The sequence below is a fragment of the Amblyomma mixtum genome, chromosome 5 (assembly GCF_055824585.1).
Source record: "Amblyomma mixtum isolate Tamu chromosome 5, ASM5582458v1, whole genome shotgun sequence".
Taxonomy (NCBI): Eukaryota; Metazoa; Arthropoda; class Arachnida; order Ixodida; family Ixodidae; genus Amblyomma; species Amblyomma mixtum.
The window spans coordinates 14,096,286-14,112,990 of NC_143016.1; the positions used below are offsets into that span (position 1 = coordinate 14,096,286).

A 16,705-nucleotide genomic window follows, 5' to 3' on the forward strand; every position below is an offset into this window, starting at 1 on the left:
CACATAAAATGTGCTCACGGCAGCTTGCACTGCTTTAAACTAAAACAGATAAACTGGCCTATTTAAGTGGGCAGACGCCAAACAAACAACCAATAGGCAACATGTGTTGCTACAGACTCATTTCTATGCACCACCTCTTTCCCACATATCACAACCACTTCAGGGCAGGGCAGAATGTCCGTTACCGCAACACACAACTGTGCCAAGCCACATACTATCAACACAGCCTGGCTGCTGGCCAGGCAGCACCAGCAGTGCCGAACACTCACCATGACACGGAACCAGTAAGTGGAGGCTGGTTCCAGGTTGCGCGCCTCATGGTGCGTGTTGCGTCCAGCATACACTTGCACGTAATTTCCGTTCTCGTGACCCGTAGCGCGATGGCACTCCAGCTGATACTCTGAGACAGGAGCCCCATGGCAGACCGCCTCATCCCACGAGACCGCAGCACAGGTTGCACCACGCACTTGGACCGCTAGATTGGCCGGAGAGTCTGGGGCACCAGCACCACTCTGTGCCTGCAGTGGCTCCGACCATGGCCCCGGCTTGAAATTAAGAAAAAAAAATACACAAAAAGTTGACGAATGCCGATTAGAAGCGTCAAAGTCTCCTCAGAATGATGGACGCTCTTGAGATTAACACAACTTTTGAGCCAACCAGTTATGGTCCATAATATTTTACAGGCAGTATGACACCTGAGGGACAAAGAAAATGTGGACACCAGAGGCACTGCACTACCAGCTAATTTATTTGAAGAGGGAAAAAAAAAGCTGCAAAGCTATACTGCACTGAACAGTACATGCACAAAGATTAGAGAGTAAAAAAATAAACAAGAATATCAATGAAAACATCTGAACAAAAATGCATAAGTCCCACTATAAACTTGCATAACTCCACATCACTTGGCCAGTAGGTCAGTACTTGCGAACACCAGATGCACCAAGTACTGCACTTTATTCTAAATGATATGCTTGAAGCCAGTGTCACATTTTTCCATTGAATTTATCTCCGAAAGCCTGTCTCAGTGCTATCCAATACTGAGAGCCTAATGTGCAGAGCTGCACCTTTTGCTGCGTGTTGCATGACCACACACTGCACTCACCCCAACCGAGTTCAGTGCCCGCACACGGAATTGATAGGTTCGGCCTGGCGAGAGGCCTGCCACCGTGCAGTCCATGTCAGGGCCTCGATAGGCCACCCGTGAATGGCTGTCGTCCTCCTCGCTCACTTGGAGTTCGTATGCTGTCACAGCTGCACCGCCTGTTGAAGACGCTGGTCCTGCATGTGCACGTGTGCAGTCCAGCATTTGATCAGAATTGCACGCAGTACAGTTAAGCTGTAGAATGAGTGTTGCCAGCAATGCTGGCAGCAAAACACTTGCGAGCACGAGATTGGTTTTCTTCATGCACCAGATTTATATAGCAAGTCTTCAGCACATAAAAAAGCACTGATAAGACATGCAAGAATCCTCAACATGTTGGGCTTTTGCAATTATATTTAGCAGCATGGGCTGCATAGGACTGCTCTACATTATTCTTCAACACCTGGTATTGCCTTAGTACTATGTAAGTATGGCTTCTAGTGCCAATCAAAATATCCCTATGACTTCACCCATATGAAACGTCGAGAAATTTTTCAGCATTACTCTACAGCTACGCTGGTTGCAGCCTTTGTTCAGTGTGCACAAAAGCACAAGCAGGTAAGTGCAACTTCCCATAAAATTTACAAATTTGCCTCCATATTTAGCAGGCTATTTAGCTAAGAAGCACGTTAGAGGAGCTACAAAATTCTGAATGTTTGGTTTGGTTTATGGGGTTTAACGTCCCAAAGCGACTAAGGCTATGAGGGACGCCGTAGTGGAGGGCTCTGGAAATTTCGACCACCTGGGGTTCTTTAACGTGCACTGACATCGCACAGTACACGGGCCTCTAGAATTGAAAAAAAAAAAAAAAAAAGATCTGGAGCCTTTCTCAACTTTCATACAAGCATTTACAGAGCTGCAAGAACTGCCACATGTTAGATACACAGCTCAGGCATTGTTCCTTGTTCTTTTAAGTTGCAAGAATATAAGTGCTCTTAAATGCACTTCCAAACGTCAATATACTAAATCTACATATATTATTTCTGTTGAACACGCACTACACTATTTTAAAACCTTAAGGTGAAGTTTTAGAATGCTGTCACAGTTGAAGGAGCAAGAACAAAAGAACTGTGCAAGCATGATTTCAATATGGCTTATTTCACACAGTTGGGCACGTTTCAGAAAAGGGTGGCAGTGAAAAGTAAGGAAAGCACTGACCCCATCGCAGGTGGGCTGAGATGGGCTTGGGCTTCCCATGGAGACGAGGAGCTTCACACACACCAGGGCACAAGGCTGCCGTCACGACTGTAGACACCTCTGAAAACTGGCCAACCAAAGCAAAGGCACTCATCAGTGGAGGAGAACATTTACTCTGCTACAGCATTGAAATGAAAAGACACCCTTCATCACGGTGCATTCGTTTCCACTAAGCGGATGATCTTTTAAAGCAAGCACGACACTGCTAAGGCAAGGGGACACACTGCACCTAGTTGGCTCTTCAAAACTGACAACAAAACACCAAATCGCATGCGTGTATACTACGCCTGCATGAAGACAGCTCAACCATAGATACAATGTAAAGAAAAATTAGACACAGAAAACTAAAATTAATTTTTAGGTTATATTTCAAACTAACAATGTGCACACAGCTAATTCAAGCACCACAACAAAATTCCTCATTGACCCAGCCATATTGTGCTGGGGTGGGTGGGTGCAAACAGAAGGCAGTTTAAATTTCTGAAATTTCTGTCCAAACTTATGGGACATTAACCTACCTAGAAACTTTCTCAAAGTTGTCAGAGAAAAGTCATTTAGGACCTCAGCCACTCACATCGCTAGTGCCTCCACAGTTCGTGCAGTTCACTCGAAGTTTGTATGTTGAGCCAGGCTCCAGGCTTGAACATGTGGTCTCCCGCTCCAAACCCTTGTAGATTGCATCGAATCCTGCATGGACATAAAGATTACAATGAGAAAACGAGAAATTGTGCTGCCTTAGAAAGTACACCAATCACGGTACACCAAGAACTGCTTGAATAAAATTTCAAAACCCCCAGCGTCTTTTGCTTTTCATCGGTGATTTGTAAAAGAGTGGATGAAAAGTTGTTTTGATGAACTGCACTTTCTCCCCCTAGTTAGTTTATTAAACAAGACTATTAGACTAATTTGTTTAGTAAAACAGATGGATTTAGTCAAATGGTTGCTTGTAACTGCTGGGACTGAATTAGAGGAATAGGGTAAGAATCAACCCATCAGTGATCCAAGCATCAAATCTTAGCTTACTCTGGCGACACTTAATTCACTGTAGTTCCTCATCCAAATTTGACAAAATTTTCCAAGTGCGCAACGAATTTCATTGTCCACCCTTCTACGACAAAAAAATTTTCAGTGAGAAAACCAAAGGAAGGTTAAGAAAAGAGCTTTTCAGATGAACCCCCCTCCCCATATAAAACAGCCCTGGACACAGGCAGTGATGTGCAATTCATTGGCTGTATATTAGCATGCACAAAAAAAAAGAAGCAACTAATACATAGACAAGTGAGCTAACCTACCATGACCAGAATCCATCTGTAAGCAATACTGCGTCACCGGTGCACCGCCATCATCCTTGGGCGCATCTGTAACACACCGATATTATGAGTGACATGGCTAAAGGTATCAAAAAAGGTATGAATGCTTTGTGTACACACAAGTATATCAGAACTGTCACAACTCCAAGGAATACCAGAGAGTGGGATGCACCCATCGCACCCACTTCGCTACAGGTGAGGCCTGAACACGTGCAACCACAGATCTCAGTGTAGGCTAATACTATACCTCGATAAAATCATGCATGACTGTAGATACCAGAGTTGGCTCACGTGTTCGACAAACAATAACAAACAATAAAGCACAACACATGTGAAAAGAGGGTTACGAGCCTAGCCCTCATTGGCAAATTCCAGCAGTAGCTTCCACAGTGCAGCATGCTTTTACTGATTATTTGTGCTCCACTACAAATAAGATCCCCATGAACAATCCATAAACCTAACACAAAAGCAGGCAGTGCCATGTGTGGATAAGTGTTAGCAGAAACCCATCGGTTTTTCTAATAGGCAGAGGAAGCATTTAGCATATGCATGGTTAGGGCCCCCAAATTTCCTGCGACAGAATATTTCAAATCACGTGAAGAGGGAACAATGAATCCACAATATTCTGCAGGAAGCCTTCCATGTGTTAATGTATGTGGCCCTTCAAGTAGAAGCTGCCACGCACTTTTCTCCTTTGGCCCAAGACCGTTGAGAAGTCAGCTTTTCCTCACAACTCATGAGCCTAGTGGGCGAGCTTCCCATCACATTCCCCTCATTTTATTAATCCTACTGGCATCCACAAATGCAATATCATTACCAACACACAATTCTGCGAAAAATGTTAAAATCGGCGATTTGTAGCAGAATCACAGGAAACTGGGAGACTTAAGCACTACAAATGAAGCTACCTGGTCTCATGATCCATTTATGCTCCCCCTATATAAATAAAAGAACCTGCTCTATCTTCAAAGTCTTGTACCAGGTGCAAAGCCTTTGACGTTGCAGTAGCATATTCGACGTAACATTGTAGTAGCAGATTCTGTGGTTCGAAAGTTAACTGCAGCCAGTACAGTACTACACAGTACTCCTGCACTGAAGCAATTTTGATAAAGAGAATAACCAAATGCGTTAACTGCTGTAGAATCTGCAAGACATTAGCACAACTCAGCCATGCTGTCAGACATGCCTTTATAAGCACAAACTTTTGAGAGGAAACAAAACCATAACACAAGCCAAAAAGCTGCGCTGTATCCTATTCACCCAACATTTCCACTGCTAAAGAATTCACCACACAGGCATGGAAGCATGAGTTAGCAAAGGCATATAGCAAAATGGGGCAGTGCAGAATTTCATACACTGTTCTACAGTTTCGATGCATCATTCCCTTCAGCCTCCTGTGACCACCTCCATTCAAGCAAGACGTGGAACACAGGCTGACAGGCAAGGGTCACTGGCCTGACGCATGCACATATCAGGTTCTCAGATCCTCACCCCAAGCTGCCACAAAGTGGGTGCTGTGGACACGCCCCTTTGGGTTGGGGCGGGATGGTCGCCCAGGTCGATCAGCCAATGTCTCCAGAACACCAACGCGGCTTGGTCCACTTGTGCCCTCTTCATTGTGGGCCACCAGCTGCAAAGGATAAAGGCCACTAAATAACTATTCTCCTTTCAGCTACGGTTCAACGTCATAGCCTAGTCACCGTTTCTTTTTTGACGTTTCTTTCATCTCCTAACTGCAACCTTGATTGGCCCCACCCCTCACATCCTTATGAAAAGCGCGGGACCGGATTTGAAGGACACTGTCACAAAGACAGTTGAATTCCGCTTCAACACAATTCATGGGATTCACAACAAATTTTGTAGAAGTAGAAGCTTCGCTGCAGTGAAATCGGGCAAGAACATTGACAGATTGGACTTTCCATGCATAGTTCATGAATGTTTCCAGCCAGCTTCGGTCTTTCGCCGTTTCGAAATCAGCGCCATGGCACGTTTTCTTGGTACTCCGGAAATCTGACAATGGTCGTGTCCACGTAATAAACGCAACCACAACCTTTGCTGTCAAAGCTAATATTTTTTCCGCACACGTTTTCCAAGCGTCCCTGCTTTCCTCTTGCAAAAAGACCGTGGTTTGCAAGCGCAGAGTCCAAGCCGTCGGCAAAACCGTCACAGGCAGTCGTCAGCCGCATCATTTCTTTGCGTGCATCTCTGCAGATGAATTTCGAATGAGCAGGGAATGTCAGCTGCGCTACTGAAAGTGAAAACTGTCTTCGGTAGCCGTTATTGGTGAAACCTAATGAGATATACGGGCATACGTGGATACGCTAAAAAAAAAAAAAATCGTCCGCTTACGTGGGAAAATTTCGTTGAAGCGGAACCTTGCTCTGAAAATTTTTCACTGTGATAGGAAATAATTGCATTGCCTTGCATGGTTTACTCATGGGGAACTTGAAATACTTCGTTGTGGCGGAAGTTTTGGTCTCATGACGTTCGTTGCAGTTGGGTTTGACTGTACCACAAATGCGAATTTGTACTATGGCAAGTTTAGAAAATGACCTAATTGAACAACAAAGTTGAATGTACAAAACTGCAAGGGCAAACTCAAAACAGCCAAAAATCTGTGCCTGAGGAGTCATTAGCCACTCTCTTAAAAATAAACTGGTGTTATCATGAATGAAAACAGTTTTCTGTCAGTGCACTTGTGCTTGAATTTTTTTAGTGATGGCCCGTTATATGAGGTGACAGCATGGCCACAAATCCTTGGCATAAAACAGCCCTACAATAGCGCTTCCATGTTTGGCACAGTAGAGATTTCAAAAGCCACTGACTAGCCATTTGGAAGTGCCTGAAGAATACAGGTAGTCGAGTGGTCTCAACACAAAACCTGGCAAGCACAGAAGAAAGTGGTCAATGTGGCCCCAACCAGCTACCTGAAATTTGAATTTTCTGATCACTGCAAAGCTTGTGCTGCCAATGCAATGCACAAGTATGCATGGCAATGGCAGCGCAAACTTGTACTGAACACTCAGATCAGGAAATTAATTGAAGGCAGTGCAAACGCTTTGCAGTGATTAGAGAACTCTAATTTCAGGTAGCTTGATGGGGCCTCAGTGACCACTTTCTCTTGTGCTTACCAGGCTTTGTGTTGCCATGCACAAGTGTGCATGGCAAACCACTTCAACTTTGTGTTCTTGGTGCTTTTCACATGATTTCCATCGACAACAGTTTGCACACTCACCCGAAACCTGTACTCAGTCTTTCGCACAAGACGTGTACAGGTGAACTTGGTGTCAGGCCCATTGTAGGCTGGCAAGAAGCCATGTTGCTGAAATGTACAATTACAAATGTACGATGAAATGAAATGTACAAATGTGTTGAAAGTCATTTTGATTTACGCATCTACATGGATATAACAAGAATTTTTTATTTAGTTCATCACTGAACTCATCTCATGTTATATTCAGAACCAAGGTACGAAAATAACGAGATTCTTTCCCTCCGTGCTCCTCATGATACATAGTAAGAAGAGCACTTCACTACCAGGCTTAAGAGATGGTAGGAGAAGCCAACTTTTTTAACAGCCTTTGGCTCGCTCGGTCACACGGGAAAGCAGGGGGTGGCCATGAATTTGGGAAGAGAAGGCACTGAAAGAGTTGAGTGGAGTAGGAAAAACAAAAACAGACAAATGGGTATAGGTCTGGACAGCATGAAACAAGCAATGGCAGCACAGCTGTGACAGCCGCCACTGCTGCACTGGTGACTGCGCTATTCCCTTGTAACATTTTTATGTGTTGCCAGATTGAAATTGCCAGCTATGGTATGTGCATACCAGTAGTGAACGCTAATAGGCTTACTCACGGATAAACAATGTGTCTTCATTTTTGACTTTGCAATAGCATGCTCCGTGCCAGCATGACTTCCGCTGAACAGAAGTACATGAGTAAGAAACAATGTTCAATAATATGCAAGCCACAAATCAGAGCATTAATTTAAGGGTTAAGACTCTTTTTGGTCCCTATCATCTATTTTCAGGGTCTTCCCATCATCTTGGCATTTCTTCGAGTGCCTGAATGTGCAGCACAGCCTATGCTCTGGTCAAAGCCGTGCACATAAAGATTCAGTGCTGTACATTTCACACTCCCAATGCCTGGCCAATCTTAAGAGAATGACGATGGGAACATGAGTGCAGTTCTCTTCCCTCCACTAATATAAGAAAAACTACCGTATGGCTCAGTTTTACATTCAAAAGTGAAATTAGTGTTATGCTCATAAAACATGAAAGTAAAAAAAAAAGCAGAACTGAAAGAACGCTGCAACTTGCACCGTCACGCTTGCAGACCGGCTCGTGCGGGCACCACAACCACCATCGACATATCGGCCTGCCGGAGCAATGGGGTCGTTGCGCCTTGCCAGCAACTGATTTCGCTCACTCAAGACACGGTTGGGAGCAGCACAATCGTGGCGCGCGAATGCACTAGTCCCGTGATTTTTTGTGTTTCTCGGGCTTTCTTTGGAGCTTGGAAAAAAGATAAACGCGAGGCTTTCTTTGTCACAAATAAATAGAATGGGAGTTTCTGAATGTGCTCTCCAACTTTGCTATTCACATTTGCTATCTAAAGTCAATATTTACACATTTAAAAAAATGATCTTAATTACTATTTAATTATTAGCAATACAAAAAATTGCCTGGACGCACAAGCCGGCTGGTAGCTGTATGTAAGTGGTTTCCCTGGCCTACCTCAAATATCTTATCTTTTAACCCTTGGCTAAAGTTAGCCTGGACACCCTGTACATACCACTGTGACATGGACACTTCTGACCAGGATAGATTGCGATCATGACTGATGCTACGTAGGAGCACTCAACATGCAACACTGCTACGCGTTACCACTGGATACTGAATAAATTCACCTGCTGAATTCCAGATGGCACTGCATGAAGCAAAAGTTGCACAAGCTGTATTAAACAAATCATCCCGTAATCGGGTAAAAGCCCTTTTGATTAAAACAATACCATGTTATTTTCAAATTATGTGCACACAGGCAGACTGACTGCTTGTCAGTTTGCACTGAAGTTTCCAAAGCACGATGGTAGAAGCAACAGCTACTCCTTGATCAGGACTGGACGTTCCCATGTGAGAGCAGTATAGAACAGGTCATTGCTAATGGGTTCGGAAGAACGTTACAACACCAGAGTTTTGCGGCAGTGCCGCCAATGTCTTACCGATCCATCCTGTTCTATGGACAGGGTGAAGGAGTCGTCACAGGGCCGGGCACTCCACTCCAGTGTTGCGGTCGAGCACGTCACCTGTCCCACGCGTGGTGTTTCCGGGGTCGGCGGAGCAGCACCACTTGTCGTGAAGCGGCTCACTCCACTCCATGGGCTGAGGGTCAAGCACAAGCACATCACTAGTCAGTGACCAGCATGCCTCGCTTTTATAACTTTGTGCTCAGGTTAACTTTCTCTGCTTTAATCTACAAGCAGCTTTAAAGGGACACTGAGGAGAAACTAAAGCTGGCCCGTATTGATAGCTTACCTCGCTCCAGTGACAAAGAGGTTGCCTTTCACTGAAAACAGAGCTTCTGTAAGCCAGAAATGACCACAAAATGATGTAGATTTATTTCTCCCACCAGCTGTTCACGTACGCTAACTGTGACGATGTACTTTTTTTTTTGCTTCGCTTCCACGAGGCCACGCCACACCATGATTCACTTGCAAATGGTGATCACAGAGTCCTTTTCATTAATGACATCAAGAATATGAAAGAAATAAATAAAATAAAATAAGAGTTTTTTTGATGCCAAACAAACAACTGTCCTTAATGACCCTTTAAAATCAACAAAGTCCGGTGACATCATACACAGCTATGTGGTGCACTTACAAGAAACAATGCATGCAGGCCTGTTATGTTTTTTGTAGCAGTGATAAATGCCGATAAAGCTGCCCTCGAATAACTCCCAGACACTTCAAAGAATGCATGAAGCATGAAAAGATGGCTTATGGTTTGGTTTATGGGGGGTTTAACATCCCAAAGTGACTCAGGCTATGAGGGATGCCATAGTGAAGGGCTCCGGAAATCGTTACTCGATGCACTTTTCAGCAACATCGAACTCAATTTTCTGACAGCTCCGTGCAAGATGATAACTTAAATGTTGTCGCGAACAGCCTCAAACGTTCGGGGGACATGACTTGCCGCTCAGCTGAAAGACAGGGAGAAGTTTCGCTAATGCAACAAGGCGTATAAAGTGCCCGGTCAATGCAGTGGCTGTGCACATATTTATTTTCCTATCAGTCTTATCTAATAATCTTTGTGCAGTTCTCTCGAAGCAGAAAGGGTGCACGAAAGGCATTTGTAGAGGTACCTTTGTTCGTAAATTTCTAATCTTTCCATAAACTGCAGCATCGTTCTTCACATTACATTCCTGTTCTTTCGTTTTGTTCTTTTACGCGCCCGTAAAGTTGACCCTCGTATTAGTGGGCAGCTTGCTCACAATCATGTGGGCAGGTTCTGATGACGTCACAAGGTCATATGACCTCTTTCAAACAATTAGGGAATTTCGTAAAGCCAGAAATTTTTTGTGAGACAAGAACCTAAATGCCATCGCAGTAATAAGTACTTACAAGTTCTTTCATGACATTTAGTGTAGGGGGTTTAATGTCTTGAAGCGACTAAGGCTATGAGGGAAGCTGTAGTGGAAGGCTCCGGGAATTTCGATCACCTGGGGTTCTTTAATATGCACTGACATTGAACAAAGCATGAGCCTCTATCATATCAACTCCATCGGAATGCCACTGCCGCGGCCGGGATCGAGCCCACGTCCTTTGGGTCATCAGTGGCCGAGCACCATAACCACTGAGCCACTGCAGTGGCTTCGTTCTTTAATGAACATAATTTGCAAACACCAGAAAACTGAAAGCCTAAGGATCAAGGATATGCACTCAAATGCTGTGCATGTTAACTCCTTGTATCCAAACCTGATTTTAAAACCATTTATTGCTGTTGCAATAAAAGACATGGCCATTTGCAACAGCCGGCTGCCTGAGCAAGGGAAAGGGTTCAAAAAGACACTACTTGCCTGGTGCCCACAGCATTGGTTGCTGCCAAGCGGAAGGTGTAGAGAGTCGAAGCAGCCAGCTTGGTCATCTTGAACTGCTTTTGCAGCCCCGAGAACACCGGCGTAAACTTGCCATCATTACCCTGGAAGCGCAAAAGCTTGCATCAGACACACAACTACTGCAATACACATCCATCAGGTCATGTATACCAACATGCTGTGAATATGTGTCTTTCCTTCCACATCTCTGTACTCCTGCTTTAAGGCGGGACAGGGCCAATTGATGCAATGCCCATTCCACTAGCCACACAATGGTAAAAATATCTCCCTCTAGTGGAATATTTATTGCATTGTTATCCCTACACCACTATAAAGCCCAATCAGGCTACAATGCTACAAAGAACTATTAAAAGGTTATGCTTAGGAGTTATTGCTTGTTAGTTAACTCCCAGCAATAGGGCATGCAGTAATATATGCTCACCTGGTCACACTCCAGGATGTAGCAGGTTATCTTGGAACCATTGTCGCACGGAGCCTGCACACACATTTCCACACCACTTACAAAAATGAAGGTCAACAGGACGCTAACCCAACATTTCAAAATTTAGCAAAAAGTGAACTCTTAATCAGTTTTCTGCCCTTAAATTACTGGTATAAACACATCAACAGCTAGCACAATTTTATGATAGCTTATGAGCCACTGCAATCGGTAGTTAAGGAAATTAATTTAATTTACTTACCGTATTTTCCGGTGTACAAGACGCACCCTTGTATAAGACGCACCCGCCATATATGCAAGCTGTCATTGAAAAAATTGTTATATAAGACGCACCCGTGTATAAGACGCACCCCAATTTACCCAGTTAGGCTAGTGAGGCTTAATTAAGCATGCTTATGCGACCATAGTAAAATGCACCGTACGTGTGAGAAGTTCTTAAGCAACGCTAATTGATCGAAAAAGGCAACACTCACGCCATACCCGCCCACGTTTTAGCATAAAAGAAAAAAAAGCAAAAGAACTCTATGTCCACAACAATTTATTTTTACATAAAACCGTCAAAGTCTTCATCTTCGGATGCGCTATCGAAAAGGCAACGCGGCTGAACATTCTCTTTGCACTACCTACTTACAAAGGGTGACTAAAAAAAAAACATCCGCTTCTCTTGGCTTCTCTTGACAATGGCGAGAAGCGCGACTGTCGCCATCTTTTGGCATTTCACATTACCTTTGCTTGGGCTCTCCGAAACGGCTGCGTGTTTAAGATCCCGGAAGTGGTCAACCCCGCCGTTTCATGATAAAGTTCACCTAAAAAAGTAGCGCACGGCGGTCCTCGTATTGAAGTATTAACCATGTTACAACCGCGTTATTGGTAGTAATATTTTTTTCGGTGAAAAAAGCTTGAACATGAACCTGAGTAATTTCTGAACTCGCAAAAAAAGACGGAAAATTCGCATATAAGACGCACCAGCAAGATTTTTGGAAAAAAACCGCGTCTTATACACCGGAAAATACGGTAAATATGAAAATGCGGCTTTCACTACCACGGCACGTTACACACCACCGCAGCAGTAGTGTGGTACTGGAGACCTGCTGGATAAGTACAAAAGCACTTACGTTCCACTTCAGGACCAGCATATTTTTGGTTCGCGACACCAGCTTAGGTGGCTGAGGTGCATCTGGCTCGCAACTACTAGTCTTGAACTCAACACCTGCAATATGAAACAGATTAAGCAAACAAAGTGCAGTCAATTCCACACAAACACCAAACACCTAATTCACTATCTCGCTGATGGTCACCATGCACGGGAAGCCATTTCCCACGCACACCCGGAATGTACAGGTCATAACGAACCTGAGCAACACCAACCTGACTGACAGCATTCATTCACTACAGCTGGGCCCTGCTACAAAAAATATGAGTGAGAAATGTGAAGAAGTTCCCGGAAACAAAACCTTCAGTTATAAAATCAACCCAAAATTTTGACAGTTTGAACTGGGCAGTGAATGAACAAAATTTACTTAACACGGTTTACAGTCAAATCCACTTATAACAAATACTGAAGTGCCATGGAAATACCATTGTTATAACCAATAATTGTTATAACAGGCTTGTGCCAAAAATACCATAGAACACATGTAAAAGCTGACGGAGCTGCGACTGACCATTGTTATAGCAACATAGCATAGTGGGCGAGTTGGTATTGCATCTTTAAGGAACGAAACAGCGCAACTAAAACGAAGGACCAAGAAAAAGAGAGACACGAACACGCGCTGACTTACAACTGACTGTTTTAATCGGAAAACCACATATAAATATAAACCACATATCTCTAATCGCTGCGTCACAGGCTCACGTCATCATCGCAAACCCCTAACATAAAAAGAAAGGAAAAACCATTGGCGAAAGGTAAGCACCTACAGGCTCCCAACAGATATACATGAGTCACACATGAGTCACCTTCTGTGCAGATATGATATGCCTCTACTACTTCCCGCACCAGTTGTTCTTTATGGCGATACAGCACAACAGTGTTGTCAAAGTACGGAGTGCATAGGCAAGATTTGCAATGTGCAGCCAGTTTTGACGAACCGGAGCCACGCAAAGAATTAGCGTGTTCCAAAAGGCGTTCGTTGAGGCACCTCATCGTGTTCGTGTCTCTCTTTTTCTTGGTCCTTCGTTTTAGTTGCGCTGTTTCGTTCCTTAAAAACCATTGTTATGTCCAATATATTGTTATAACTGGTATTGTTATAAGTGGGTTTGACTTACAGACAGCTTTGGTCATTTTTCCTGTACCAGCATTAGCATCATGGTGCATTTTTTTTCGTGCATTCAGTTAACAGCTGCACTGCAGCCTTGTTGCATGCTCGAATAAAGAAATTCATACTGCCTGAGGCCTTAAATAACACAAACCAAATTTTCAGACTAATTATTTTTTGAAAGCACTCAAAATAATAGGCAATCAAAAAATCAGCCCGCCAAAGATATTGTTTGAAGGAAGTGGCCGATAGTTTTCTGCATGCTCTGTCCCATTCACACAGATCAATCCACTCGAGGTATTGGCGAGCCTTTACGTGTGCCATGGCTCTCCACAATGGCTATGGCACTTAACCAAGCCATATAGTAAGTCAACCAAGTCATATAGTGTCATTTAGTTTCAAATGCTTCAATCAAAGCGAACAACAAAGGTAGAAACTGCAGCAGCTGTGGAACAAACGGCAAATGGAGTACCGAAGTTGAGACCATGCCTAGTAGCAAGGCTTAGTCGAGTCTTAGTACTATACAACATGTCATAAATGGCTACCAGCTGTTCAGATACTGTTGACCCTCCGTGGGTGCCCCACTCTTGCGTTTTCCCCGACAACTATCGCTCTCCAAGCAGATTAGTTGAATGACACTGAAGCCTATGCACGCAAAAAGTGAAACGGTGCTCATGAGGTGGGGTCTTTTACCATCTTCTCTTCTGTCTGTTTCATGCATTGTGGTAACTCAGCTGTTTTTGGCACGGATAACAAGGGCAGTTGCCATTTTGATATTTCATGCCCCCATTAAAGACAGCTCCTCCACACACAAGTTTGCACTGGCTCCACAATTGCTATAACTGTCTAAAGTCAAGAAACTAATTCTAAATGAGACCTAGACCCACAGCTTACAGTACACCACAATGGTGACATTTCCATGTGTAGTAAGCAAGGAGTGCATCCTTTGCGCTTCAAGCTCACGGAAAGAGAGAGAAAGAGAGAAGTGGGTCCACTGCAAGTGGGCTTGATAAAACAAGGCTGCAAAGACAGTACAAACCCAAAACTTACTGTCTTTAGATTATAATCACAACTAACAAAACTGCATGGTTATGATGCAGACTAAACTAAGAAAGGGAAAGTGAAAACGTCCTGCCGATAAGACACTCACTTGGTGAAGGGCTTCCCCGAATATCGTCCAAATGGGCTTGAATGCTGAGAAAGAGCAAGAACAAAAATTGAAGCAAGTTCTAAGGCACTAGCAAGGGTGCAAGCAGCTTCCTAAACTCACAACTAATACAACAACTGCATCAATAAATTGGTTTATTGGAGCTTAACGCCCCAAAAGTGGCTTAGGTTATGAGGGACATCGAAGTGGAGGACTGCAGATAATTACGACCATCTGGGGTTCTTTAACGCGCACTGATATTGCACAGTACACAGGCCTCTAGCATTTCACTCCCATCAAAGTGCGACTGCCACGGTCGAGTTCGAACCTCCGTCTTTCAGGTCAGCAGCCGAGCGCCGTAACCACTGAGCCACCGCAGTGGCTGCACCAATGAATTGAACAGGAAACTGGATTCATTAGGAGAATCTTCGGGAAATGACTGCACAGAGTTCAATCTAAGCTACGGAAGAAGCCAAGCGAGATGTGAAAAAAAAAAAAAGGATTATGTAGGGTTGCTACAGTTCGGTAAAAAAAAAGAAATGGATTACAATACCTTCCTCTCCAATGTGACAATAAAAACTGGTTACAAGGAGTGCTGCAAGCTCATAGTTCAGATTTACTTCAGATGCACATTTTAAGAGCACACAAAGGCTAAGAAAATTCCTCACACCATATTTAAGCAGTTGACGCAGAAGAAGAAACGCAAGCAGTAGGAAACAAAAGCTTGAAGAAATAAAGTCTGGACCTGCAAGAGAGCAGTGCAGCACTCACCAGAGCAAATACTCCGTTGCAGGCCTCAGATCTTCCAGTTTTTGTTCTAATGATTTCCCACTGAAAAAGAAGATGCACAAAACTGATACACAACAGGGGAAAAAGGTTTTAGAAAAAAAACTTATTAATGAAGTCACAATTATAAAATCGTCAGAGAACATGCATTTTTGCATGCTGATTCCAACTATATGTCATTTAATTTTATGTACAACACGTCCTTGTGTACGTATGCAGTAGATTCTGTAACTTTTTGCCGGGAAATTTAAAGAAATTTTGCTGCAGAAAACTTACTAGATATCATGTCATTGGTTTCTGTTAATATAACGGAATGCAATAGGGGTAAAATTATCATCCTGCCTATCATCCTGCCTGATCTTCAGGGTTTTGAAGCCGTCACTTCAGAAACAGGAACACATTTTTTTCTTCCCATTTCTGAAATGGCAACTTCAAAACCCTATAACCCAACTTCTATGATAGGCAGGATAATAATTTTACCCTTATTGCATAGCTTGATGTCAAGAAAAGCCAATGGCATAAGTTCTAGCAGGTTCCCGGCAGCAAAATTTCTTGAAGCCTCTAATAATACAAGTGCACAAGGAGTTGTTTTACATAATTAAATTACAGATTTCGAATCAGCGCACAAACATGCATATTCCCTGATGCTTCCATAAATGAGACTTATTCCCTCATCCCGCTTCCCCTGTTAAAACCAATCAAGTTGTAAAGACTCGTGCATGTGGATAGTACACCCTCCCCCTTCGTACCCTTCCGCTTCTTATCTCCGTCCTCTAGTACATGGTAGCAGACCAGGACCTCTAAGCGGTCAATGTCCGTTTGCTTTCCCTCACTACCTTATTAACTCTTTCGTTACCACGCCACTGTGCTTCGATCACCGGTGATCGAAAAATTCGAAGCGCTACGGCAGCGCGACCGCGGCCGCTACGGACTTGCTGAGTCATTCGGTTTGTTGTTCACACATTAAACTTCAACTTCCTGTTTAGTTTATATTTTTGCCAAAAAGCGGCAATTTTTGAGACGCGCTTGAAGTTGGGTGTGCGGCGTCGGGCGCTCCGAACAAGCCGTCATCATCGGGAATGGCACTCGCTCGAAAAAACCCCGTTCCACTCAATTCCGCTGCGTTTGCACCACATATTTTGATGTATCGATTAGCACGGACCCTGACGACGATGCTGTATCGTCAGGTATTGTTTCGAAGCCCAAACTGGGCAACGAGAGCCCAGAACGCTCGCCTGTTCGTTCAGATTCCTCGTTCCAGTCTGTTTGTGCGAACCGAAGCTCCTCATTGTAGCCGTTACGGTGATGTGGCGCC

General features: G+C 43.8%; 1 protein-coding gene across 9 annotated transcripts in view; it reads right to left on the reverse strand.

Annotated features, from left to right (window-relative positions):
- Positions 1 to 16,705, reverse strand: part of mtgo (miles to go) — a 56,160-nt gene that overhangs the window by 11,280 nt on the left and 28,175 nt on the right. For all 9 annotated transcript variants that reach the window (XM_089543377.1, XM_089543380.1, XM_089543383.1 and 6 more), the window contains 13 exons: positions 15,376 to 15,435; positions 14,608 to 14,651; positions 12,315 to 12,409; positions 11,182 to 11,235; positions 10,722 to 10,843; positions 8,869 to 9,028; positions 6,884 to 6,970; positions 5,140 to 5,278; positions 3,631 to 3,696; positions 2,913 to 3,025; positions 2,300 to 2,405; positions 1,103 to 1,278; positions 270 to 545 (listed from right to left, as the gene is read on the reverse strand). In XM_089543377.1, coding sequence (XP_089399503.1) covers positions 270 to 545; positions 1,103 to 1,278; positions 2,300 to 2,405; positions 2,913 to 3,025; positions 3,631 to 3,696; positions 5,140 to 5,278; positions 6,884 to 6,970; positions 8,869 to 9,028; positions 10,722 to 10,843; positions 11,182 to 11,235; positions 12,315 to 12,409; positions 14,608 to 14,651; positions 15,376 to 15,435 — 1,498 coding nt within the window. The remainder of the gene's footprint in view (positions 1 to 269; positions 546 to 1,102; positions 1,279 to 2,299; positions 2,406 to 2,912; positions 3,026 to 3,630; positions 3,697 to 5,139; positions 5,279 to 6,883; positions 6,971 to 8,868; positions 9,029 to 10,721; positions 10,844 to 11,181; positions 11,236 to 12,314; positions 12,410 to 14,607; positions 14,652 to 15,375; positions 15,436 to 16,705) is intronic.